The 24,412-nt window shown below is 38.2% G+C and overlaps 5 protein-coding genes and 1 long non-coding RNA gene across 10 annotated transcripts; 2 read left to right on the top strand and 4 right to left on the bottom strand.

The window, feature by feature from the left end:
• Positions 1-347: 347 nt before the first annotated feature.
• LOC130507890 (uncharacterized) lies at positions 348-8,272 on the bottom strand. Of its 3 annotated transcripts, none has more exons than XM_057002617.1 (9): positions 7,804-8,255; positions 7,618-7,681; positions 2,703-3,326; positions 2,226-2,627; positions 1,854-2,138; positions 1,469-1,771; positions 967-1,371; positions 624-884; positions 348-529 (listed from the first exon to the last, which is right to left on the bottom strand). In XM_057002617.1, the coding sequence occupies exons 3-9, from the start codon at positions 3,312-3,314 to the stop codon at positions 524-526; spliced, it is 2,274 nt and encodes a 757-aa protein (XP_056858597.1). In that variant the 5' UTR covers positions 3,315-3,326; positions 7,618-7,681; positions 7,804-8,255; the 3' UTR covers positions 348-523. The 3 variants fall into 3 exon arrangements, with proteins under 3 accessions (XP_056858597.1, XP_056858596.1, XP_056858598.1); XM_057002616.1 differs by having other exon boundaries at positions 2,703-3,329; positions 7,804-8,254; XM_057002618.1 differs by lacking the exons at positions 348-529; positions 624-884; positions 967-1,371; ... (2 more) ...; positions 2,226-2,627; positions 2,703-3,326 and adding an exon at positions 5,004-5,541 and having other exon boundaries at positions 5,633-7,681; positions 7,804-8,272.
• LOC130507891 (uncharacterized) lies at positions 3,661-5,122 on the bottom strand. The gene is made up of 3 exons (XM_057002619.1): positions 4,548-5,122; positions 4,352-4,457; positions 3,661-4,270 (listed from the first exon to the last, which is right to left on the bottom strand). The coding sequence occupies exons 1-3, from the start codon at positions 4,982-4,984 to the stop codon at positions 3,665-3,667; spliced, it is 1,149 nt and encodes a 382-aa protein (XP_056858599.1). The 5' UTR covers positions 4,985-5,122; the 3' UTR covers positions 3,661-3,664.
• A 140-nt stretch (positions 8,273-8,412) lies between the features above and the next one.
• Positions 8,413-11,979, top strand: LOC108842354 (uncharacterized). Of its 3 annotated transcripts, none has more exons than XM_057002620.1 (4): positions 8,413-8,726; positions 10,362-10,536; positions 10,640-10,887; positions 11,422-11,979. In XM_057002620.1, exons 1-4 carry the CDS (start codon positions 8,667-8,669, stop codon positions 11,866-11,868), a joined length of 930 nt encoding a protein of 309 aa, XP_056858600.1. In that variant the 5' UTR covers positions 8,413-8,666; the 3' UTR covers positions 11,869-11,979. The 3 variants fall into 3 exon arrangements, with proteins under 3 accessions (XP_056858600.1, XP_056858601.1, XP_018470733.1); XM_057002621.1 differs by lacking the exon at positions 10,362-10,536 and adding an exon at positions 9,003-9,177; XM_018615231.2 differs by lacking the exon at positions 10,362-10,536.
• Positions 11,980-12,107: 128 nt separating this feature from the next.
• On the bottom strand, positions 12,108-16,969 carry LOC108842353 (uncharacterized). Its single transcript, XM_057002622.1, has 4 exons — positions 16,759-16,969; positions 16,496-16,669; positions 15,775-16,053; positions 12,108-12,236 (listed from the first exon to the last, which is right to left on the bottom strand). The coding sequence occupies exons 1-3, from the start codon at positions 16,914-16,916 to the stop codon at positions 15,816-15,818; spliced, it is 570 nt and encodes a 189-aa protein (XP_056858602.1). The 5' UTR covers positions 16,917-16,969; the 3' UTR covers positions 12,108-12,236; positions 15,775-15,815.
• On the top strand, positions 12,243-15,853 carry LOC130507892 (uncharacterized). Its single transcript, XR_008942520.1, has 5 exons — positions 12,243-13,048; positions 13,145-13,512; positions 13,626-13,673; positions 13,756-13,807; positions 15,699-15,853. It is a non-coding gene; the product is annotated as an uncharacterized LOC130507892 (long non-coding RNA).
• Positions 16,970-17,467: 498 nt separating the features above from the next.
• Positions 17,468-22,941, bottom strand: LOC108842352 (ATPase 3, plasma membrane-type). The gene is made up of 13 exons (XM_018615228.2): positions 22,879-22,941; positions 22,668-22,736; positions 21,334-21,453; positions 21,005-21,241; positions 20,035-20,919; positions 19,547-19,961; positions 19,219-19,457; positions 19,097-19,129; positions 18,765-19,007; positions 18,508-18,681; positions 18,234-18,416; positions 17,945-18,126; positions 17,468-17,814 (listed from the first exon to the last, which is right to left on the bottom strand). The coding sequence occupies exons 2-13, from the start codon at positions 22,716-22,718 to the stop codon at positions 17,721-17,723; spliced, it is 2,856 nt and encodes a 951-aa protein (XP_018470730.1). The 5' UTR covers positions 22,719-22,736; positions 22,879-22,941; the 3' UTR covers positions 17,468-17,720.
• Positions 22,942-24,412: the final 1,471 nt, after the last annotated feature.

The raw sequence follows: 24,412 nt of genomic DNA, 5'->3' as shown, positions 1-24,412 counted from the left end.
TTAACTACACCAATATACCCTAATCCTCAAACTCAACACTACATATGCTAACACTTTCACAACAAAGATAATGTGGAAAGGGGAACTACATCATATGTTTTGTGATTAACATATCATTTTGTCTTAGTGTGTGTTATAGCATCTTGAAAAAGACCTGAAAACTATAAGTGGAATAAACCTTAAAAGAAATCTCTAAACCTAATCACAAAAAAAACATGAGAATCCTAACCCCTATCATTACCCTAAATTGAAAATAGTGATTTTCTAGCTGAACCAACAAATGGACATTTAGTTTATTGGGCTTTTGTAAAATTGAAATGATAAAATGGATCAAACACAATAACATAAAGTCTTAATTTAGTAAAATCATCCAAACCATACATAGATTAAATTTTTCAACCGAGTACATGAAAAAGAGAAACACACGAGTCATTGAAATACAAAGCCATGTTCTGAAACAGCAAAGAACAAGAACTTAACTAAACAGGAAACACCAAGTCACCATGCTCCTTTTGGTCTTTTGTCAAACCTGTAAATAAAGACATATAACCTTAGTTTTTTACATTTTCATACGGATGCAAGAGAACATGTGAGAAAGAACGCAAAATAAACACAACTCTCACCGTTATAATTTTATCCTCTGGCCAAGCAAGACAGCTGCCTAGTGCATCTTCCATATACTCGATCTCCGACGAAGTCCTCCACACAGCTGCATCTTTCACCTTGACAACATCCACAAAGACTCTACAAGCACCAAGCCCCAATGCCTGAAAGTGGACAAGATGCTCAGGATTACTCGAAGACCATCGTCCTTCAGCGACGACGACATTGTTTCCAGATATATCCAGCAGCTGGATTTTTTGATTTGGCTTGAATTTGTTACGCTGGAATCACACAAAGCAAAATCGAAGCCAAAATTCAAGCATCATCCCAGAACAAATCAACTAATTGAAGAAAAGAAAGTACCTCAGATCTGCGTAGAGGAGATGCTGGAGTAAATGGTTTCTTAGGAGCTGGTGGTGTTAATGGAGACTTCTGATTCTTAGAAGATGAACTCACTGCTTTAGAATCTGATTGTTGACGACGAGGAGAATCTGTCATATCCGATTCAAACACAACGCAATTTGCAGGCCATGCTACATAACAGTTCATAAAATCCTCCATAGTTGTCTTTCCTACAGTAGGCCTCCATATGTATGCCGTTGGGTTTAGGACCTCATCAACATAAACTTTTACTGCATTAGGACCAAGAGGGAGTCCATTGACCAATGATTTTGGTTCTTTTGTCTGCCATCGGCCTACAGCAACCACTTCCTCCTTCTTTATATAGTCCATGAGTTTGCATTTGTTAACTGAACCTGTGAAGGGGCTCTGCCAAAGACAACAAAGACGGGATAAAAAGGACTCAGAATCATACTCATGTATAGAGAGAAAACATAATCAGCTACAGAGGGAGAAGAAACTTAACGTTAGGAGCATTGTCCTCTGGAATGAGACCTGCTGTTGCAACAATACAGTGATCAGAATGCCATGCAATCATTTCGCCAACTGCATCCTCCAAAGTAAACATATTCTGTGCAGGGCGCCATAAAAAGGTGTCTGCTTTTATTGCAGTTTCAACTAAAACCTTCACCGCGTGAGGCCCTAAAGGAATCCCATTAACTAACTCATCAGCTTCAGCTGAAACCACCCTTCCCTCAGCAACTTTCACATCGACAGAAGCCCAGTCAACCAGATAACACTTGGGAAGTGATCTGGTATTATTTACACTCTACATGAAGAACAAGCAATGTCAAACCAATTCATATATACAATTCCATAGATAGAGTAAGGCAGATGAACTCAATTCATACCTGGTTTTCACTGACATCAGTTGCAGGTCCCTGATTATTCATTCTGCGAAGGGCCTTCTGTAAATCATTAACCTGTTCCTGCATGTACACCTGTTTTTGTTCCATTGCAGCGATATAGCTGTCCTTAACCTGTAAACAATTCAATTTGGTCATGCTAATGCCTCTGCCCATCGCCCGCAACCGCCCAGGTTGATCAGGTCCCAATATCTGAGATAGCATATCATGCTTTGGATTCGTTGTCGTTGAATCGGCATGACCCTCAAGTTCGATCTCTGATGCCTTTTTCTGGAAAGACATTAAAATTTCAATAACCACAAAGCAGCAACCAGCCAATCCAACTTCTTAGAAGCAATATGAAAGATTAAAACTTACAATCTTTTCAGCTGCATTAACATTGACAGGAGTACCATCCTTCTTTGTTCGTGATTTCACCCAAACTCGTAGCCTCGACACTTTTGATGGATCTTCGCTAGACTTGACCAAATCTTCTCTCAGCCTGACCATGCCTTTACGGCCGCAGGTGTGAGGAATCTGCTTCTGTCTTCTTTCTTTGTAAGAGTCGCTGACAACCTTAAAGGCTTGACTGGTCTTATCTCTGACAAATTTACGCCATTCAGCTGTAGTTACATTGTTTGGTTGCAGGCTCATCCTAGCTTTAATAGTTGGAGCTTTCCTAACAGATGTTACCAGACGTGATTTGGATGCTCTCCACAAACATCCCATCTGTTTAAACACAGCAACCTTTTTGAAGTCTTCGTCCAAATCAAACCTCATCTGCAGTCAGCAATGAGACATATTAAAATACAAGTTAAATGGATTGGAAGTAAAAGTAAAAAAAAATATGTTTACCTCAATAGATTTCCAAAGAACAGTCTTGATTTCTTCACTGACTTGTCTCCAGTTATCAATGATCACCGGCACATGTTCACGTACTAAGGGACCCAAGTAAGAGGATAACAATACTGAACCTGGACCACAGGGATCCCCCATATCTGTGAAGTCGACATGTTGCCGTTCATTTGGATCCTTGGCAATGTGTTTCATCTTTGTAGGTCCTCGACGTCTTTTACGTTGTGATGTACTAGCTGTGTCAGTCTGAGTCTGCACTCCATCAGCTCCAGCAACAGCTTCCTCTTCTTCCTCCATTTCGTTCTGATTCTCCTCCCCCAAGTCTTGTGCTTCTTCCTCCATTTCATTCTGAATCTCCTCTCCCAACTCCTGTGCTTCTTCCTCCATTTCATTCTGATTCTCCTCTCCCAACTCCTGTGCTTCTTCCTCCATTTCATTCTGATTCTCCTCCCCCAACTCCTGTGCTTCTTCCACCATTTCATCTGAGACTGCTCTGGTTGTTATATGTTCGATGAATTGCTCTTCATCTGCAACCTCCATTTCTACATCTGTCTGCTTCTTCGCACGCTTGGGCACACGCTTGGGCACACGCTTGTTCCTCTGGTTTCCCATCTTAGTTCACTCCTGCTGAAATAGAAAAGAGTTGGTAAGTATCAAAGAAAATCAGATGTAAGAAACAAACAACAAACAAGAATTAGATACTTCCAAAACACAAACAAACAACACGCAAAACACACTCAAAGCAACTGATCAGAAATAGATAATTCCATAACACAATTCACATACACAGATTCCTGCCCATTATCTTATATCCCACCTTCTCCAATAAACAAAAAAAATCAGATTATGGGCAGGAATCTGGAATCACAACTTCTCCAATATAAACAAAAAATCAAGTTATGGCCATCATCCAAAAAATCACAACTTATGGCCATCATCCAAAAAATCACAACTTCTCCTTTTCAAACATATATTCCTTCACAGTCAGCTCTGGCATTTCTAGATTCATCAACTAAATCATCAACATCCATGGCCACTACTGCTGGCATTGGACCAACATCCAAATGTCCATCCTCAGCATCTTCCTCACGGTATCTTCTTGTAGGCCCTCTCATAGCTACATACCAACTTGATGACTCATCTACTCTTGAGTAAAAGACTTGCTTTGCTTGTGAGGCGAGGATGTATGGATCTCTAGCATAAGCCATTTGACTTTGGTTGAGGTTCACTAGTGTGAAGCCATCTTCTACCTTGACTCCGTTACCTATATTTGCCCACTGACAGCGAAATACAGGAATGTAAAATGTATTGTAATCGATCAGCAGAATCTCCAACACTCTGCCATAGTATGTTACCAAGTCAACCATCTGCGAAGTATCTTTTGCACTTGATCTACACATAGCTGTTGCCTCATATAGAACACCACTGTTCTGGCTTTGTCTGTCAACTGAAATCGTGTGGAACCGCAGACCATTAACTATGTAACCAGTGTAAGACCTAGAGCTAACACGAGGTCCGTAGGCCAGCCATTTGAGTGTCTCGTCGTGATGGTCTGAGCTAATAGGTATCTATAAAAAGATATGTTGTGTCAATACATATGTATAGCCAAAGCCAGGAAACTAAATTGTTGATCATATTATGAGAACTACCTGCTCTTTTAACCAAGAAGCAAATTTCTGTGAATGCATTCTCCATAATATTGTTGCATCACGTCTACATTTTTCATTAGTGTCTTGTAGATGCTGTAGATGCATGCTTCAAAAGGATTCAAACAGAGTATTAGCAACTTAATAAACTAACAACCCGCAGTAACTACAAAACAAAAAGTAGCTTTGAAAGACTTACTCCACATAAGGTTCGACGATAGTCATATTCTGAATCACAGCAAGATGTACAATGCTCATATCCTTCTCAGAAAGAACACAACAAGTGCCAGCAGATATTGGACGACCTTCAAGAATAGAGCTACTCTCATACTCAGCGTTTCTATCAGGTTTCTCCTCATAACCTGTTGTTTTTTTCAAGAACTGACTGCAAAACCTAACACATTCCTCTGCGAGATACGCTTCAGCAATACAACCCTCTGGCCTTGCAAGGTTTCTGACAAAGTCTTTCAGCACCTTCATGAATCTCTCAAATGGGTACATCCAACGGAAATGAACTGGTCCACATAACCGAGCTTCCCTGCCTAGATGAACTACCAAATGCACCATTATATCAAAGAAACTTGGAGGAAAAAAACGCTCAAACATGCAGAGTGTTTCCACAATTTCCTCCTCCATTGCTGTAATTTTGTCTACATCAATTACCCGCTGACAGAGATGATGGAAGAAAGCACAGAGGCGTCGAATAGCTATCCTAACACCTTTAGGTAATAACCCTGTCCAAATTATAAATGGAGAAGCTGTTGCATCAGGACATCTAAATCTTGACTAATACAAAGTTTAAAGACTCAGTTGATACCTCTGATAGCAACCGGAAGAAGCTGTTGCATCAATACATGGTAATCATGTGATTTCAACCCTGATATCTTAGATTCTTCCAACTTCACACACCTTGATATATTTGAGCAATAACCATCCGGACCTCTGAAGTCTGATAACCGCTTGCAGAATACTTTTTTCTCTTTGCTGGACAGAGACCAAGGAGCTGGAGGAAGGTATGTTCTTTTTCCACGGGGTTGAGGATGTAAATCCTTCCTAATGCCAAGCAGTTCTAGATCTTTCCTCGCGTTAAGACCGTCTTTAGATTTTCCACAATGCAACAATGTTGCTATAAGGCTTGCAGCAACATTTCTTTCCACGTGCATAACGTCTAAGTTGTGTCTTACCGGTAGATCCTATACAAAACAAACAAAGATAATAGTGTCAAAGAAAGGTGGTGACTGCACAGGTCATAAAAACTGATATCTCTTCAGATTAGAAACATACCTCCCAATAAGGTAACTTGAAAAAGACTGACCGCTTCTTCCATCTAGATAGCTCTTCCTCATCAACTGCTTCTTCCTCTTCCTCTTCCTCTGAATCACTGGATTCATCATCCGTATTGGAGTCTGATCCAACCGTCTCATTAATCTTCCTCTTCCTTCCAGTTACTTTCACTTTTCCAAAATCATTCTTGTAGTTTCTGAGTATATGACTTATGTTATGACCACTCAGAATTCTACCTTTTTTCCCATGCTCTGCTTTCCCATCAAACCAAGCTTTCTTTCCTCGATAAGGATGTGTGGGAGGAAGACCTTTCCGGTGGGACATATAAACGTGCTTCCTGCAGTTAGTCAACCACATCGTGTCTGTGTTTTTCCCACACACTGGACAACCCATTTTCCCCTTTACTTTGCAGCCTGCGAGATTACCATATGCTGGAAAATCCTGAATGGTCCAGAGAAGCATTGCTCTTAATGTGAAAGTCGTGTGGCTGACTGCATCATACGTTACCTCTCCTTTCTCCCACAGGTGGTTAAGATCCTCTATAAGCGGTTCTAAGTACACATCAATGTTGTTACCAGGTTGGGTTGGACCAGGAATGAGCAACGACAACATGATGTTCTCCTCCTTCATACACTTTTCAGGTGACAGGTTGTAAATGACAAGCAAAACGGGCCAGCAACTGTAGTTCACATTCTTCATGCTGAAAGGATTGAACCCATCAGTGGACAGCCCAAGCCGAAGATTCCTTTCTTCAGCGGCAAATGAAGGATATCTGTCATTCATCTGATCCCAAGTTACAGAATCAACCGGATGTCTGCTTTTCCCATCAGTGCTTTTATTACTAAAATGCCACCTTAAGTCCTTTGACATGTCCTCTGACCTGAACATCCTCTTCAGACGTGGGATTATGGGAAAATACCTAAGAACTTTCTGTGGAATACCTTTCTTTACATCACCTGTGCGCAAGTTACTCTTCCATCTTGATGCATTGCATTTCGGACATTTGTCTAACTTCTCAAACTCCTTTCTGAATAGACAGCAGTCGTTCACACAGGCGTGTATCTTCTCATAACCCATATCAAAAGATCTCAAGAACCTCTTTACTTCGTACAAGGACGTGTGCAAGACATTATCCTTGGGTAGCATCTGTGGCAAAGTCTCAAGCAACAGATCAAAGCTTCTATCAGACCAACCATTCTGAGTCTTTATCCTAAAGAGTGAAACAATAGCAGAGAGCTTGCTGTGGTTACCACAACTTGGATACAGAGGTGTTTCTGCATCGGCTAGCTTAGCAAGAAACTCATCTTCTGCCTTATCTTCACCTTCAGCAACCTCACTTAAGTCACCATGCCTTAGAAACTCTTCATCAACATACGCTGCTGCTTGGTATAACCCTAAAATCTCATTGCTCTTCTCACTTGCACTGCTTCTGCTGTCAGTCCCTGATATTACTTCTCCATGGTGATACCAATCCTCCCTCATTTTGTAACTCAAATCCATTCCCCTAGTTACTAAATGATCCACAATAACACTGGCTGAGTGACGATCTACGTTGCGACAGTCAATACATGGGCAGATGATCAACTCAGACTCTCGCAAATCTGCAGCAACTGACCTCACAAATTCCCATGCACCTCTCTCATAATCAGGATCAGCTCTTCGGTTTAGAGACATGAAAGCATAATTTAAACACTCTTAATCACACACAAAATATAAGTTCCTATAATATATATTGTTTTTCCATACCTGTTTAGATGAACCCATGACTTTTCAACCATTTTATGTCCTAAGTTTCTAACCGATAAACCAACAAAATCAAGCAAAGCCATAAATTATAAGTCAAACATACACCAAACAGACACATTGTTATTCAAATAAGTACCAATAAACTATCAATTATTCAATCGCCAATCTATCAAATACTATAACTCAGTCATTCACTACCACCTACAAGAAACAACTTCTATTGGGTGAAAAAGAAAAACCTCAATAAGCTCCTTCCGATTTCAACTCCACTTCACTCCAAAACGGACAATCAAAAGCTCAAACCTGCAAAGCAAAAGAGAACAGACAAGAACCACAAATCAATTCGCGTTCGGTCCAAAACAATCAAACCATAAATCAATTCTCCTCACGATACAAAATACGAAACAGAACTGATTAGCTCTAACCTGACTTCTCTCCTCCTAATCTTCGGTTAAATCAAATTTTTAAAACCTGTAACAAATCAAACGATCGAATTCATCAAAGAGAAATCATATACATTTAAGTTATCGAAGGAATTAATCAGACAAAATGGAATCTGGGTTCACCGGGAAGCTGTCCGCCGGCGATGAAAGCACCGTACCGTACGGATTCTGGTCAAAGATCGGCGAGATTGAGCTTCCCCATTCTTTTTTTTCTTCGATAGTTTCTAAGTGAAGAGAAGGAGAGGCGGAAAAGGTTGAAACAAACCTTAGGTCTTTTGCATCGCGACACCACTTTACTCTTTTTAACTGAATTTTTAATTATTTTTTTACCGGGTTACTGATAAATATAGCTAGCGAGTAAATAACGCTACCAAAAATATGGGCATAACTTTTGGTAGCAGTTCGTGAATTCGTGCTACCGTGAACTGCTACCAATACCCGTATTTCTTGTAGTGTATAATTCTAGTAAAATAACTCTCAGCCTTTTCCTTGCCTCCTTCACAATATCACAGCCAGTCCAAATTAGCCTTTCAAAAACTAAGTAGCTTCAATCACAAGATATTAGTATTTTTTATTAATCCTTATTTCAAAGCATCCTCTGGCCTTAGCTGCCCGTTCCCATTATTCCCTCTTCTCTCTCTACCCTCCTCTTTCTATATCTCTATCTCCCCTTCCACACTGCTTTATATTGATGTTGGCAAAATCTTAAAGTAATCTCTCAGATTCTGGATTACTTATTATTATGTCTTGGAGAAATTGGTAAAGAAACATTTTGTATAAGGTAAGTGCAGTGCGTCTTGAAGGGATTCTCTAAGTGAGTGAGTATTGTGGCATGAGCATAGAACATGCATGTAATCAATGATCTTCTTTGGAGAGAATCACAGCTTGGCCACTCTTCTTTTCAGGTAACTTTATGGTAACTTTTATAGAGTACATATATATTCATTTCGGTGGGTATTTTACAGATCGATGGAGGTGATGAACTATTTATAGAAAGGTTTTTTTTAATCTAGATTTATAGAAAGGGTTGCTATACATCATACATGTATATGTGTGTGCGTTTATACAACGGAACAGATCTATATACAAGTGGTATTTCTGCACACATGTATAATACAAATATATGTATATGTAAGAGAAAAAGAAAATTACAAATTGGCTTAAGTTTTTTTAAATTTCAGGACCTCTGTGAATAGTATAGTTGAACCGGGGCTTCTAGCTCAGTTGGTAAAGGGTTCACAGCTGTGAGTTCCGCCACCTGGATTCGAATCCCGGCCACTGGGGAATTAACATTTCGGCATCGCCAGGGACAGAGGACCGACATGTGGCAACACGTGATTAGTCTGAACCATTTCGGTGGGGTCATGATACCTCTGTATAATTCAAAAAAAAAAGAATAGTATAGTTGATAATCAAATGTTGATAGCCAAACAGATATTTAAAAGAAATATACATATATATCACAAACGTATAAAGTATAAACGTTATCTTTGAACTTAATAAACGTTATCTTTTGACCAAATTATTGTCCTTGTCTTATCCTATTGGGGTATCTAATTTGGTTCCCTACAAATATATGCAAGACATGATCTTCTCATGGCTTTTATGTCCATGCGCGTGTGTATATATATAGATCACAGATGTAAGTACATGAGTCATAGATAAGTCTTATCGATATGATTTGTGTGTAGACAAATTTTAAAAACATTGAAGGAAACAAGTATCAGTGGAAACTTAGCATGAATGCAAGAGCATTATGAACGATATGACCGATTTATAGTAAATATTCTTTTTAATAGAAAATAACGATATTCGCATGATCATCAAGTTATACTAATAAGAAAATCTTATTTGATTTTAATAAACTGACTGCTCGAATAGTGTTTTTGTTTGTTTTGTATAGTCTATCGATTTCCTCTTAATAATTCTTAATTTCTCATATTCTATAGAAATGCTTATCCAAAAAGCAACTGAAAAAATCAACAATTTGCTCTTTTCTCATCGTCCGTTGCCAATCTTCACCACACATTGCAATTGAAGAGTCTAATCATTCTATTTTGAACTTTAGTAGTGAAAATGATATTATGGTACTATTTTGCATCATTATTAAATCCATTTAATTATAGAATAATATTTTTGAATCATTTACTACATAAGATTATTATTATTATTATTTTGGTCAATTACTACATAAGATTAAGATATCTAATTTTCATAGCAATGCCTTTTCATGAATAGTATAGTTTTAAAAGAAATAGTCTAGATATTTTGCATAGGTTACGAAAGTAAATAATTCAATTTCCGTTAAAAATGGTTTTGTAATGTTATCTTATTATTGGTGGGAGAAGTCGTGCATGATGTTGTCCAAAAACTAAAAAAAAATCGTGGAATATCATTTTTGTCAGAAAATTAGCTTTAGTCATTCTCATTTTGAAATTTCTAATCTTCCACTTCTCTGATTACTAACAACATTTTAAGAAAAACTATGACCCAGTAATTTGTGGTCTAACTTGTGTATCCATTGATTTGGTGGTGATCAGAAAGACATTTTGATTCCACTAAAAAACTTGGCATTGAGAGAATTAGACAATGAGAGAGAATCTACTCAAATTCAACAGTGTGCCCCACTAGTCAACCTTCTTTTGTCTATAAACCCGTCACTTCAAGTACTAGTAGTGGCTTCTGACGATTACTCCATCAACATCATAATCACATGTATACACACACATACAATTTAAGTGAAATTAGGGTTCTTTCTTTGGTATGTGTTTTTTAACAATCATCAAATGGTTATGAAGTGTGTGACTCTACATTTCAGGCATGGGAACAAAGATTGTTGAGCCAATTACGACAAACTCATCTGGGTTAAAGAGTGCTGAGCGTAGTGGATTTATCAGATTTGGTGTACATGGTCAAAGAAAATCTTCAAAGGTGACGTTGACAGACAACAAAGAGGAGGAAGAAGGAGATTTTGTTATAAGGTCAATGGATAGGTCTCTTGAAAAGCAAAAAGCTGAATCGATCAGACATACAATGCAAACCCAAGAAGATGTTTTCAAGCAACAGGTACGTGTTTATACTTTATATATATATAATATATATATATAGTAACACGTGCATATAATTGGTTTTATTATTCAATCTTGTCTCGTGTTCAGTTTTGGTTTAGGACATCAGATTTTTCATTTTTTGTTAAAGTAACCGAAGTAAAAAAAAATCAAGTATATATACGCATCTGCTTGGAGTGATTCAAACTCGATTTTTATTTATTAATGTAGTTTTGCCTTGAGTTTAATTTCCCTTTTCCGTTTATATTAAGCAAAACTTTTTGGATATCAGTAATGATAATAAAAAGGATAGTCTTTGGTTACAAACGAATTACATATATTTATTACCTAGATTATGTACTCATTGCACAAGTTCAGTATATACGGTACTCCATTTCTATATGCATGTTTATATACTTAGATTAACATTTGTTTTTTCTTTTAGATCCAACTAAACTATAATGTGCTCAAAACTTCTGTTTGGTTTGGATTGGATTAATTGTTCTAATTAGGTTTGAGATAAACCATATATATAACAAAATGATTATCGCAGGTACGAGAGCTACATAGAGTATATAAGATACAGAAAATGATGATGGACCAGCTCAAACATAGAAGCCAATATTGTACTATTAACAACAAAGACCTAACCGGTCCAAGAGAGAGAACCGGAACCTGGTCAGACATAGACCTCGAAAGTGAGGTTAGAGTCAGGAACAAAACGACGGATCATATTGAAGAGAGCGAACTAGAACTGACATTGAGCATTGGAATGTCTTCTTCATCTACGAACAAGGACATGGACTACTCATCGACAACGTCGTTAAGATCATCATCAGATAACTGTAATAATCAGAGCAATAATAACAATAACAGTAATAACCAAGAAAGTAGTGGACCAAACACGCCTATGAGCAGCTCAAGTACGACGTCATTGGATCGAGAGAAGAAGAGACCTCATTGGCTCTTTCAAGGGCTTAGTATTAACCGAAGTTCTTGATTTTTGTTAATTCACTGACTATCTTTTTCTTCTTTTTTTGTCTTCTTGACCTTTTTTTTCTTTTGTATCTGATTTAGCACCGATAAATCACTAAGTATTTTGTTTTCTGTATACATATTTTCTTTAATTCTTTAATTGGTTTTAGAAACTTAATAGGGATGATTATAGAGAAGGGATAGAACTTAAAATATAAAGTATCAACAAAAACAGAAAATATGTTAAATTTGAAATTCTGAGAATGTTTCAATTTGAGTTTAGCTATATAAGTTTTTCAGATTGTTCTTAGTAACTTGTCTCAAGGTTTACAAATTACAAACCGTCTTTTCCATCATTAACTTTTAACACAAAATCGTATATTCGACTATGTTAGGAATTTATCGATCTTTTGATTGCTTAACGACACAAGATTTTTAACCCAGTTCCCTTGCGGTACCTCTGGGGTGGGAACCGTCTCCCACAACATCCACTATCAATCAAAGGGTTTACACAAACGCTCTAAGCGCTCAATAGAAAAGACACAACAAAGAATATGAGAGATCAAAGAAACTCTATCCCGGAGCGACATGACTCGACAATGTCTCCTAAGTTTCTTCTACCCGATCTCTCTCCCGACTCCCTCTTTGTTCTATTTCTTGTGTTTCGGATCATCTTTCGACTTGAGCTCCCATTCCTTTATATAATGCAGCCAGCACCGACTTGGCAATTTCCTTTAGCTTACGTACTTTACTTTTCTTAGTTACGTACGAATCCATATACTAACCGACGTCTTTGTGTGCAGGTATCTTGAAGCTGGACTTTGAAGGATATTAAAGTATGGGCCAAGAAGTTTGGGCCTAAGCCCAACAATCTCCACCTTTAGACCCTAAACTTTCTACCTTCACTTCTCTGCGTATCACTTCCTCTCGTTCATACCGTCGCACCTCTGCAACAATGAACTTTGTTTCACCGTTTCAGATGACAGCTCCTACGGCTCGTGTTTTCCAAGTGATGCGAACCGATTCAACTTCTAAAGACTTCATCTTGCTCTCCAGTAACACTTAACCATCATTGCGCAGCCGTTGATGGTTCTCCACCGTTCAAGACCCACCATCGATACTGAAGATCGCGATTCTTCATTAATGGTGAATCTTGTTTTGCCTGAATCAAGTTGATCAATCTTACCGGAGTTCTGCAGTTTCCAGTAAGTCTTTTCTGATGCTTGATTTTACTTATAAGAGCTCTTGATTTGCCTCTATTAGAAGTTGAAAAAACCATGAACTTTCATTTTTCTTGACAGTGACGACCTTTGGCAATTTCTCTGTTTGATGATCTTTATCACAAGCTTCCCTTTCTGCTGTTGAATCTCGATCATCGTTGATGCACCACTGTCTCTAACGAGACCCACCGGAGCCATCAATAGTGACGTTTCTTGCCGCATTCCTCTCTGCATCTCCCTGCGGTGTCCTTCTCGCCATTACTCCACCTGGAGCTGCTTCACCACAGCTACTGCAACTTTCGACCACTTCTCTGCACCATTAAGAGTACGTAATACTTGACGTTGGCCTTAACCCTTTGATTATTCCCTTGATAGTGAACATAACTTGATGCAACTTCAACATGAATCTTTGCATCCTCTGGCATAAGGCTTCGAGGCCATTACCCAATGTAATCTCCAGTACCCACTCGCTCTTAGTCAATCCCTTATCCTGATGACTGTAGCTTGTATCTTTGAGATTATAAATTCCTTGAACCTCTGTTTTCTTGTCTTCTCTTAACAGCTTCTCCGATGAACAACCGCATCTCCTCAGCTGTGCTGATAACTCGAGGTAAACTCTTTTTTTTTTTTTTTTTTATTTTATTTTCTTGCAGCTGCTCCACCTGAAACAATTTCCTTTGCTTTTCCTGCAGCTGCTCCACCTGAAGCGAATATCACTTCACCATAGCTTTGTACCTTTCGTAGGTAACCTTCTCAAAACCTTATATTGTTTTTTTTTTATTTAACAAACCATCGATCACTTTGACCTCTTGCAACTTGATTCCCTTTCATATCCTTTTGATTCTTATCATGTGCACTTGATCTTAGAATCAATTTCTTCCTTGAATCAATTGCATTAAACCTGAACCGTACATGCTTTGAACTTGAAAGCAATCCCTGCTTCAAAACCCTTGTGCCTTAAACACCATAGTCTTGGACTCCTCTTTTTGTACCGCCGTTATCCCGAACAGAACACGCCATCAAGCTAACCCGCTAGACAGACTTTCGACACAAACCCCAGTCCAAACTTCTTGTTTAACCTGATCCTTTCTAACCGTTAAGCACCGTTCGGCTAGTTTCCTTTTAACTTTTGTCTCACGCCAACTGCCGTTGACGTTCTTGACACATCTCTTTGTAACAGCTCTCCTTGATATCACTTCTAGACCCCATGATATCTCTCCTAGCTGAAACTCCATCTTCTTGTCATTCCATGAACTATGACACTTGAGGCTTCCTTTTTTTTTACAGCAACTTCCTGTCACACCTCGACTTGTGATCCTCTCCAGCTGTAAAACCAAATCCAGAAAACAATAATCGTTGCATTTATTGTTAACTCTCTAACACTTTGGTGAGTGCTTGCATCACACCATGCTTTGGAACCTATCATCAGATTCTTCTGATCCATTAAATGCTTCCTCACGTGAGCTTCTTTTTCCTGTTTTTCTTCTCTCCATGCATCTCTTTTCTTATGCATCCATCTTTGCTATATTCTCAATAATCATGCTTTTGTATATCTTGGAGTCTTACTCATGTTCTTAAGAGTACTAGACGTCACCAACTTTGACATCCCCTCCAACAATGCGAACATATACATGTCTTGTACCGCTGTTTATGAAAAACAGGACACGCCGTCTAACTCCCTTGTTAGAAAGACTATCGACACAAAACCCTTTGCATATTTCACTGCGAGCACCAATCACCCAGAACATGCAGTCTCCTATTCCTTGCATGATAAATTCTGAAATATAGCTCCTTGATGATCTTCCTTGAATCCTTGATCATCTCCGTCAACTTCTTCTGACGTTTCCTGAAACACCGCCACCTTGACCTGAAGCGCTAACCTCATCTCCACCTTGACCTAAAATCTCTTGAAACAACTTCATGTTTCGATAGATCCTTGAACACACTTCGTACCGCCATGAGTAATGGAACCCGCCGCCTAACTTCCAACCTTGTTAGGAAGACTTTCGATACCGATCTTGTTCAACTCCTTTGAGATGAATGTTACTGCTTCGACGCTTTGTGCTTTTACCCTTTGATCTTTCAACCTCGAGTCTTGGAGACGATGGATCACAGTTTCCTTGAAGAATAGATAGCTTTATCTTTCTTCTTTGCGATTCTTTTCAGACTCTTTGATTTCTTCAATACCCGCAATCAAAACCTGGATTGCTCTGATACCACTTGTTAGGAATTTATCGATCTTTTGATTGCTTAACGACACAAGATTTTTAACCCAGTTCCCTTGCGGTACCTCTGGGGTGGGAACCGTCTCCCACAACATCCACTATCAATCAAAGGGTTTACACAAACGCTCTAAGCGCTCAATAGAAAAGACACAACAAAGAATATGAGAGATCAAAGAAACTCTATCCCGGAGCGACATGACTCGACAATGTCTCCTAAGTTTCTTCTACCCGATCTCTCTCCCGACTCCCTCTTTGTTCTATTTCTTGTGTTTCGGATCATCTTTCGACTTGAGCTCCCATTCCTTTATATAATGCAGCCAGCACCGACTTGGCAATTTCCTTTAGCTTACGTACTTTACTTTTCTTAGTTACGTACGAATCCATATACTAACCGACGTCTTTGTGTGCAGGTATCTTGAAGCTGGACTTTGAAGGATATTAAAGTATGGGCCAAGAAGTTTGGGCCTAAGCCCAACAGACTATGTTTGTAATAAGACATGCCTCTCTGATTTTATTCTTTCCCAGCCCTAATAGTCATCTTCGTCATCTTCTTCATTTCTTGATCGGAAAACGTTTCTGGCCACGGCTGAAGCGGCTCCAAAAAACATGAAGAGGACGAGGAGGTCGAAGCCACCGCCGCCACCAACTGCCACCGCAGGACCGGGGGCAAAGTAAGAAAACGGTGACCATCCCCAACCGCCGTAGCCATATCCATAGCCACCGATCAAAGGTGGTGCAACCTGAGGATTCACGTAGATGTTGGTCCTGTAAAGAGAAATCTATACGTTAAGGATTATAAACGGAACTAAGTCAATGTTATGTTTGTGTCTGCATTTACATTCGAAAAAGTTAACAAATAATATCAATCATCAGTATAACATTTTATTAGTTTCTATTTTTTTGTATAACTTACGTTTACGTGTTTGATACATAAGCTAAAGTTTGTGAGTTTATTTGGAGAATAACTACACAACCATCAACCAAGTGATAACTCTCGGTCGTTATTAGGTTGTAATTTTGGGTTTAAACTGTCAAAAGTGTACAAAATACAAGTGCCTTAAAGTTTGATTGTAGTGGGCTATAAGTGGACATGAGATCGGTAAGGCCCATTTATGAAACCTCTTTTATTTGGAGATTTTATTTAGAGATTATTATGCTTAACATGCAAGCACATAATTAAAATCAAAATAAGACCTTAGATAATTACCTCGATCGGTTGTTAATTCTAGGAGGAGGCCGAGGAGCTGAAGACCGAAACGCTTGACCACCGATTCTTCCGCCGCTCTTAGCCGCAGACGCATCATCTCCAACGGATCCCAAAGCCAAAACGCCAACCGCTAACGTCGCGATTGCTAATTTCGCCAGCTGATTCTCATTTTTCCTAATAAATAATTAACAAAAATATTAATGGAATAAAAGCAAAATTTTCGACATCAGAACGAAAAAGTCTTGTAAAACAAATAAAAATACCGAGAAGAATCAGTTTCGTCGTCGTGGTGTGGAGATTTGCAACATATTGAATTGGTACGTGTGAGCTTATTACTGTGTCTGGGTTTGAAGCTGTGTCGGGAACTGAAAGAGTCTGACAAAAAGCTATGTCGTGAAGAAGCTATGGCTGCGAAATACATTTTTGTGTCTCTCTGTTCTGTTCTGTTTCTAAAGAGATATTTCTCGTCTCCTCGTTTTTTCTCTTTTCTAGCTTTCGGCTTTGTGATAAAGTGATTGCCACGTGGGTTATAACTAGTGGTCTACTCAGGAGCACGTGTATCCAGTATCCACAACGGATTAGGATATCCGGTTATGTGTATCAAAATCGATCCGAAGAAATAATAGAACCGCTACTCATCAAACCGGACCCCGATATTCTCTTTGGACCAAGATAAATATGAGAATTTTTTTTTGTTTGTAAAAGGCTTTATAAATATGAGAATATTATTCTTTTCTTTAACACAATATGGGAATATTTTTCTATTCCTCTATTTTGATTGCCTTTTTTTCATTGATGCTCTTCACTTTAGAAATTCCATATAATCGTATATTAGTTTTTCTTGTATCAGTGTAAGAAAATAAGAATAATAAGGAGGAAAAAAGAGGATGGTAAAATTATAAATAAAAAATTAAGCAATTTTCAGGCCAGTAAATTTATAATTTTGTTATATTGGTCTAAAGACAAACAAAATTGTATAAACGTAAGAAAATATTATATTATCTTCTTTTTTTTCCAACACAGAGCAAACTGAAAACACAATTATAATTAAGTCTAAAATCAAGGAAGAAGAAGAAAAACCTCAGGAGTTTTAGAGGAATTAAACACAAAACATAAACAAAAACAACATTTTATTCCCTCTCATCTTATGATGATATTATCATCATTATCATCCCTTAAACAAACGATCTTCTTCCTTAATCATCTCTCTGAGTCCACCTTGTTATCAAACGGTGTAGTGACCAGCTGTCTCAATGTCAAGTCCCTTAAGCTTCACCACTGACTCTACATGTCCTTTAAGCGTATGAAGTTCCCTAAGCCTTCAAGGAACAAACAATAACAACACATCAACACCATAACGTTAACTTGATCGACAAGAAACCCTCATATATCGTCGGCGTCTCTGTATTTGAATTTCTACTTGCTAAAGAATCAAATATTTATCATTACCTAGCGATCTCAGCTCGTCTCTTGGCTTGCTCAGCGATCTCAGACAGTTCTCTGTAGCCACCTTTCTCAGGGAAAACATTAGCCGTTTCTTGGTTTTGAAGACCGTGTAAAGTCCTCTGTGCGAGAGCCCATTGTGCCTCTCTCTCCTCTATCCCATAGTTTTGCTTAGTAGTAAACGCAGTCTTAAGAAAAAAAAAAGAGAGACAAAGAAAGATAGTGTTGGTCTTAAGAACACGTAACAAAACAAGAATAACGTAAAAAACAAGTAACTAAGAAACAAGAAACATACCTTGTTGTCAATGAGATTGTTCCATGCAGTTCCAGATAGTATGTACCGGATTGCAAACTTAAGCATATCTAATGGAATGTAAAAGACAATACTGTAAAGCCAGATAACACCAGCCCATCCAAGCCCTATTCCTTTGATTCTTGCAAACTCCCAGTCTGCCAAAACAGCAACAGCAGTTGCAATCTACAAACATCAGAGTATATGAATCAGTGAGGAGATAAGTTTATGAATCTAGAAAGCAGAAAACAGAACCATATGTTTAAATGCTTTATACCGCTTGTGCAATCCAGAAGGCAATAAGCAAGAGCCAACCAGGTCGTTCAAGAAACGACCAGCCTCTTGAACGAGTGACGAAGATAAGAGCTTGGCTAACAATACTGACTTGTAAGTACAAAGCAGACATCATCTCATGTTCATTGCCTCTCAAGTCTCTCACATGGAATGTTCTCTAAAAGAAACAAGAAACAAAAACATAGTTATATGCTTGTGTGATTTTAGAAAGAGATTGTTTATATAAATAGATATACATACCGGGAAGAAGTCGGTTCTGTAAGCAGCCCAGAAGAAAACAACAGTCACTATAGCCATGTAGCCTCCAAGGACAATGCCGGTTGCGAAGATCTCTTTGAGTTTCCAGCTATCTGGTGTAGGAGAAGGCACCACTTTGTCCTTTGAGATGGTCATGATTGTTCCATCGTTCAAGATAGCAATGATCAAAACCATGAATGGCGAAAAATCGAATTTCCATATCAAAGCAATGAGCATGAACCCAAACTGCAAACAAGATACAAAGAGAGACCATAAACAAAAAAAATATTATCTGATAAAAATATTCAAGAATACATACAAGTTTGATTACTTACCACTATACGAATGGTGATTGAGACTGCATAAATCTGTTACAAAACAAAAGTGACATTGGTGATTAGAAAAATGTACTATAAGACGAAGTTATAGTTTATAAAAGAGAGCAGAGCACACTCACTGTGTAGTTCTTCATTCTTTGGAAGATAGCTCGGCTGGTTAGGACCGCACTGATGATAACACTAAGACCAGGCTCGGTGAGAACAATGTCAGAAGCGCCACGTGCAGCGTCTGTAGCATCAGCAACAGCTATACCAATATCAGCTCTTTTCAAAGCAGGAGCATCATTCACTCCATCACCAGTCATTCCACAGATATGCTTCAAATCTTGCAACTTCTTCACAATCTCATACTTGTGCTCTACGTAAACAAAGAAGGAGCGTGTAAGAGAGAGAGAGAGTGAGAGAGAGTGTAAGCTTATGAACACAACGAAACTCTTGTTAACCAACCTGGGAAGACACCAGCAAAGCCATCAGCCTTCTCAATGAGCTCTTCAACGGGAATAGAAGCTAGGTTTGCATCTTTATGGTTACCAAGTAGTGAAGCTGATGGGTACATGTTTGATCCCATCCCTAGCCTGCGTCCAGTCTCTTTGGCAATAGCAAGTTGATCACCTGTAATCATCTTGACGTTGACACCAAGGTCTAAAGCTCTCCTTATGGTGTCTGCACTATCATGTCTTGGAGGATCAAACAAAGGCAACACACCAACGAACTCCCATGGACCACCAGGGCTTTCTTTTGTCTTCTCAGGTACTGTCTGTCTCGCAACGGCTAGTGACCTAAGTCCACGCTCAGCGTACTTATCAATTGCTGAGTGGACTCTCTTCCTCAGATCAGCTCTTGCGTTGCACAGGTCAAGAATCTGAATATATCATCAAAAAGGTTAGAGACATTACTTGACTTGCAAGTAACACTAAAGTCAGAATCTAGTTTACCTGCTCTGGAGCTCCTTTGCTTACACGGTGCCAGTCTCCATTACCATCAATGTAAGTAAGTGCGGTTCTCTTGTCAACTGGATTGAATGGGAAGAAGTGAATCTCTCTGATACCAGCTCTCGCCTCTTTGGGATCAGCAAGCATACCAACCATAGCAGCATCAATAGCATCTTGATTCTCTGTTCTTGAAGCTCTTGCAGCGAAAAGCAAGACCTCTTCCTTCTCAACGCCTCTTGCACAAACCTCAATCAGATTCTTGTCAACACTCAGCTTGTTCAGCGTCAGAGTACCAGTCTTATCACTGCACAGAACATCCATGCCAGCCATCTCTTCAATAGCAGTCATTCTCTTAGTGATAGCTCCTTGTTCAGACAGCTTGTGGGAGCCAATGGCCATCGTCACAGACAAGACAGTAGGCATTGCAATAGGGATCCCACCGATCAAAAGCACCAGGAGGTTATCTATACCGTCTCTGTACTTTCTGCGCTGGATAGGGTACATGACTATGATCTCAATGACAATACCGACAGCGATTGAGATGATGCAGAAGTTTCCTATTGCGGTGAGGACTTTCTGGAAGTGTCCCACTTGGTTTGTGTTGTCAACAAGATGAGCAGCTTTGCCGAAGAAGGTGTGGACTCCTGTGGCTATCACAACCGCTTCGATCTCACCTTGCTTGCAAGTAGAGCCGGAGAAGACTTCTTCACCTGGACCTTTTGTAGCGGGGAGGGACTCACCGGTTAAAGCAGACTGGTCAACTTTTAAAGCGTCTCCTTCGAGGAGACGTGCATCAGCAGGGATGATGTCACCTAGCTTGATGCTCACGATATCTCCAGGGACAAGAATAGAAGCTTCTTGCTCACTCCATTTGCCATCTCTTAGAACCTGAGATAAGAAAACAAACACTGTTAATACAAAAAAAAAAAAAAACATGATAGGTGAAAGCAGATGAGAGTTAAACTATGTGAACCTTTGTTTTGGGAGCAAGACCAGCCATGAGGGCAGCAGCAGCGTTTCCAGCATTGTTTTCTTCCCAAAAGCTGATGGTTGAGTTAATAACCAAAAGACAAACAATACCAACAAAGTCTTGCCAATCAGGAGGACGTCCATCGCCATTAGCCAAGGCAATAGCCATGATTGCAGCTGCTTCCATCACCCAAGAGAGAGGGTTCCACATAAACCCCAAGAACTTAAGTATCTTGCTTTCCTGTTTTTTTTTTTGTTTTTTTTTGTGATTAGTATCTTCACTTATATTTGTTAAGTCACAACAAAAACTACATATAAAAAGTTTAGGGTTACCTTCTTCTCCTCGAGTTTGTTGGGACCAAAGAGTTGGAGTCTGCTCTCTCCTTCTGCTCCAGATAGTCCATCTCTGGAGCACTTCAACTGCTGGAACACTTCTTCAATAGGGATTTTCTCCTGCAATAAATAAAACATGAACATGAACCAAGGTTTATCAAAAGTCGGTAATATTATTAAATATGTTATGCAAATAACAAATAAGTGTCCCAACTCAAACGATGATATTGTATTCTATGTTGAACTGAAAACGTTATAGATACGATATATGCTAATGTTCTGATCGATCAGATATATGCTAAATGTTTCTACTAACAATTAAAGTTAACCCGTCTGAACAAAACAAACAAACATACTAAACTATCAGAATAATTAGAAGATGATAAAGCTAAAACAAAAAGAAAAATAGTAAAACTCTTGTATTCAAATAAATTAAATAAAGAAAATTAATACTTACAATTTTAAATACAAATTTATCCTTAAAACTATTAAGATCCTATTTTATAATAACAGGGGCAAATCCGTCAATATAGCATAAGATCATTAACCGAGTCCAGAAAATAAGGTGAATATATATTGAAGTTTAGGTTCATCTAGGGAAGTAGTTATACAATTGATGATGAAACGATTTCCCGTGAATATGAAAACTCCAAAACGTACTAATTATCTCTAACAATTTGACTAATAACCTTTCTAAGAAACCGTTTTCAAATTTTTTTTTTTTTTGAATTATACAGAGGTATCCTGGCCCCACCGAAGTGGTCCAGACTAGTCACGTGTTGCCACATGTCGGTCCTCTGTCCCTGGCGATTGCCGAAATGTTAATTCCCCAGTGGCCGGAATTCGAACCCAGGTGGCGGAACTCACAGCTGTGAACCCTTTACCAACTGAGCTAGAAGCCCCAGTTTAAACCGTTTTCAAATTAGGTAAACAGAAAACGAATCATGTGAAAGTAAAAGAGTCCTACTTAATAATACTACTGCTTTATTTGGTAAGCACTTAACATAATTGACTAGGCAAATTCTCGTGATTCTGTGATTTGAATAGAATCAACTTCCAAAATCGAGTAGGAATTATAAGAAATACGTGAAAGACGCCGATAAATCAGAAGTAGTATGAGTTTTTTCATGGATTGTATTCCCTCATATCGACCAAAACAACGATTGAATCGATGTATAAGTGGAGCTCAAGCGTTAAAACATAATCAAACTCAAGCAACATATTGTTGACAAATTTACGTTTGAAAAATTCACCAAAACATTAAACAAACGCAACTAAAATTAATATCAGGAATTTAAATACATAGTTGTTTAAAAACAAGAAAGAGTTCATACCAAATCAACATTCTCGTTCTTGATATCCTCAAGAGAACCACCACCCACCATGCTTTCCTAGCTCTGTGCCTTCATTAAAACCAAAACACAAAGGAAAAAATCGTTAAAAACTATTCAGAAAAACTGCTGAAAAGTTAAGCAAGGGAAAGTAGCGATGATGAAGATATATTCGAGTATACAAAAAACGGACAGAAAATAAATTGAAACGAACCAGATTCTTTGGAGAAAAGAAAGCAAGTGAATGTGAACTACGTTGGCTATTTGGTGGCTCTATTTATATCCCTTGCGTAGTTATACGACAGCGTTTAGGTCTCCCAATCGTATATTTCGGAAAAGGTTATTATTCTGAAGAATTATCGTCTCTTTTTATAAAAAAAGTTGACCTAATTATAATAGATTCTTAAAAGATAAATATCATCACTTTGACAAGAAAAAGAAAATCATATTATTGTCACTTTGACGTGTTTTAAGTATGTCATATAATTAATTCATATTAACTCGGTCAGATTTTACTATTTGACTATTGGAGAGACCAGGTCTGGTAGACTAGTTCTGTTCCTGAATTTCATCGAGGGGGACGTTATTGTCTTATCATGTTCTACCTGACAGATATCTCTCTCAAGTTTTACGCTTTAATTTCATGGTACTATTGTATATAATTTTTTTGAAGAAAATATATATTTCAGGAATATATTAACAGATTAACATCTTCTTAAATCTAGATAATAACATAATCTATGGATAATTAATGACAATTTTCAGATTTTGATCGGCTTTCATTGACTTGAGATTTAAAAAAATAGAACTAAAAATACTATGCATAATAGGATAAGTTTATGTTTTAAAACTTTCAGTAGATTTGAACCCCCCTCCCCCCCCCCCCCCCCCCCCAAAAAAAAGCTTTCTGTAAATTTTCTTTTGCTCTGACATGCACCAGAGAAAAAAAGAGAGCTAATTGGCATACGTTTCTTTTTTCTTTTTTGGGGCAATAAAGCATTTTAGAAATATGCTCATATATTCAATTTTGTTGAAATCGGTTGCATGATAATAAAAATGCGTTGAGTAAATAAATATGACCAGATAAGTATCAAACCATCTACAGTACTTATAGTGAAGTCAGTAATATATAAAAGTGGTGCATTCAAAGTACTAAACGGTACATTCTTTTTTTAACGGTACATTCAAATGGTATTAAAATAAATTCGTTAGGAACAATCATGCACGCAAGCATAATAAAGAAACCATCGTGCATATTACAAGTTGTGTTATTGTAGGTGTTTTATTAGTTATGATACAAACGAATTTATGAAAAGTAATTAGAAATAAGTTGGATTGTGGGGATAGATCAAGCAGGCTCGCAACACATGTAGAATTATTGTTCGTACACCTTCACGTACACAATCCACTAACAATGACGTAATTACTTTGGACTTTGCCTTTGATGCATCTCACGTTCTTCAGGTCCCACGATCTTACCTCAAGGTTAACTCATCATAGTTAACTAGCTTTTGAAGGTTACTTCTGAACAAAAAGACTACTGAAAGTTACTAGGATTTTAGAACAGCCAAAAAGTCTTTAAAAGTAGAAATGTTAATAGTTTCAGAAAAGAAAAAAAAACTAGTAATGTTAAAAGGTCAAAACATAACGCATGATAGTAATATGAGTATAACAAACGAGAGAAGGAGAAAAAAAGAAACAAATGTGAGGTGTGAGTGTGAGTAAATGATGAAATCGAATCGTGCATG

Source organism: Raphanus sativus, chromosome 2, assembly GCF_000801105.2.
Source record: "Raphanus sativus cultivar WK10039 chromosome 2, ASM80110v3, whole genome shotgun sequence".
Taxonomy (NCBI): Eukaryota; Viridiplantae; Streptophyta; class Magnoliopsida; order Brassicales; family Brassicaceae; genus Raphanus; species Raphanus sativus.
Note: the sequence above shows the minus strand (reverse complement) of the source record. Positions and strands in the feature narration are given on the sequence as shown.

What these genes read in the sequence shown, in the direction of transcription:
- LOC130507890 (XM_057002617.1), bottom strand. Translation starts at nt 3,314, where the DNA reads ATGGGAAACCAGAGGAACAAGCGTGTGCCCAAGCGTGTGCCCAAGCGT. An exon ending in TTAATGCAGCTGAAAAGATT is followed by an intron (nt 2,139 to 2,225) that starts GTAAGTTTTAAT and finishes ATGTCTTTCCAG; the next exon opens with AAAAAGGCATCAGAGATCGA. An exon ending in CTCCTCTACGCAGATCTGAG is followed by an intron (nt 885 to 966) that starts GTACTTTCTTTT and finishes GTGTGATTCCAG; the next exon opens with CGTAACAAATTCAAGCCAAA.
- LOC130507891 (XM_057002619.1), bottom strand. Translation starts at nt 4,984, where the DNA reads ATGGAGGAGGAAATTGTGGAAACACTCTGCATGTTTGAGCGTTTTTTT. An exon ending in ATCGTCGAACCTTATGTGGA is followed by an intron (nt 4,458 to 4,547) that starts GTAAGTCTTTCA and finishes ATCCTTTTGAAG; the next exon opens with CATGCATCTACAGCATCTAC. An exon ending in CTTCTTGGTTAAAAGAGCAG is followed by an intron (nt 4,271 to 4,351) that starts GTAGTTCTCATA and finishes ATCTTTTTATAG; the next exon opens with ATACCTATTAGCTCAGACCA.
- LOC108842354 (XM_057002620.1), top strand. Translation starts at nt 8,667, where the DNA reads ATGCATGTAATCAATGATCTTCTTTGGAGAGAATCACAGCTTGGCCAC. An exon ending in CATCAACATCATAATCACAT is followed by an intron (nt 10,537 to 10,639) that starts GTATACACACAC and finishes TCTACATTTCAG; the next exon opens with GCATGGGAACAAAGATTGTT. An exon ending in AAGATGTTTTCAAGCAACAG is followed by an intron (nt 10,888 to 11,421) that starts GTACGTGTTTAT and finishes TGATTATCGCAG; the next exon opens with GTACGAGAGCTACATAGAGT.
- LOC108842353 (XM_057002622.1), bottom strand. Translation starts at nt 16,916, where the DNA reads ATGTATTTCGCAGCCATAGCTTCTTCACGACATAGCTTTTTGTCAGAC. An exon ending in GACGAAACTGATTCTTCTCG is followed by an intron (nt 16,670 to 16,758) that starts GTATTTTTATTT and finishes ATTATTTATTAG; the next exon opens with GAAAAATGAGAATCAGCTGG. An exon ending in AGAATTAACAACCGATCGAG is followed by an intron (nt 16,054 to 16,495) that starts GTAATTATCTAA and finishes TTCTCTTTACAG; the next exon opens with GACCAACATCTACGTGAATC.
- LOC108842352 (XM_018615228.2), bottom strand. Translation starts at nt 22,718, where the DNA reads ATGGTGGGTGGTGGTTCTCTTGAGGATATCAAGAACGAGAATGTTGAT. An exon ending in GTCTTGCTCCCAAAACAAAG is followed by an intron (nt 20,920 to 21,004) that starts GTTCACATAGTT and finishes TTCTTATCTCAG; the next exon opens with GTTCTAAGAGATGGCAAATG. An exon ending in AAAGAATGAAGAACTACACA is followed by an intron (nt 19,130 to 19,218) that starts GTGAGTGTGCTC and finishes GTTTTGTAACAG; the next exon opens with ATTTATGCAGTCTCAATCAC.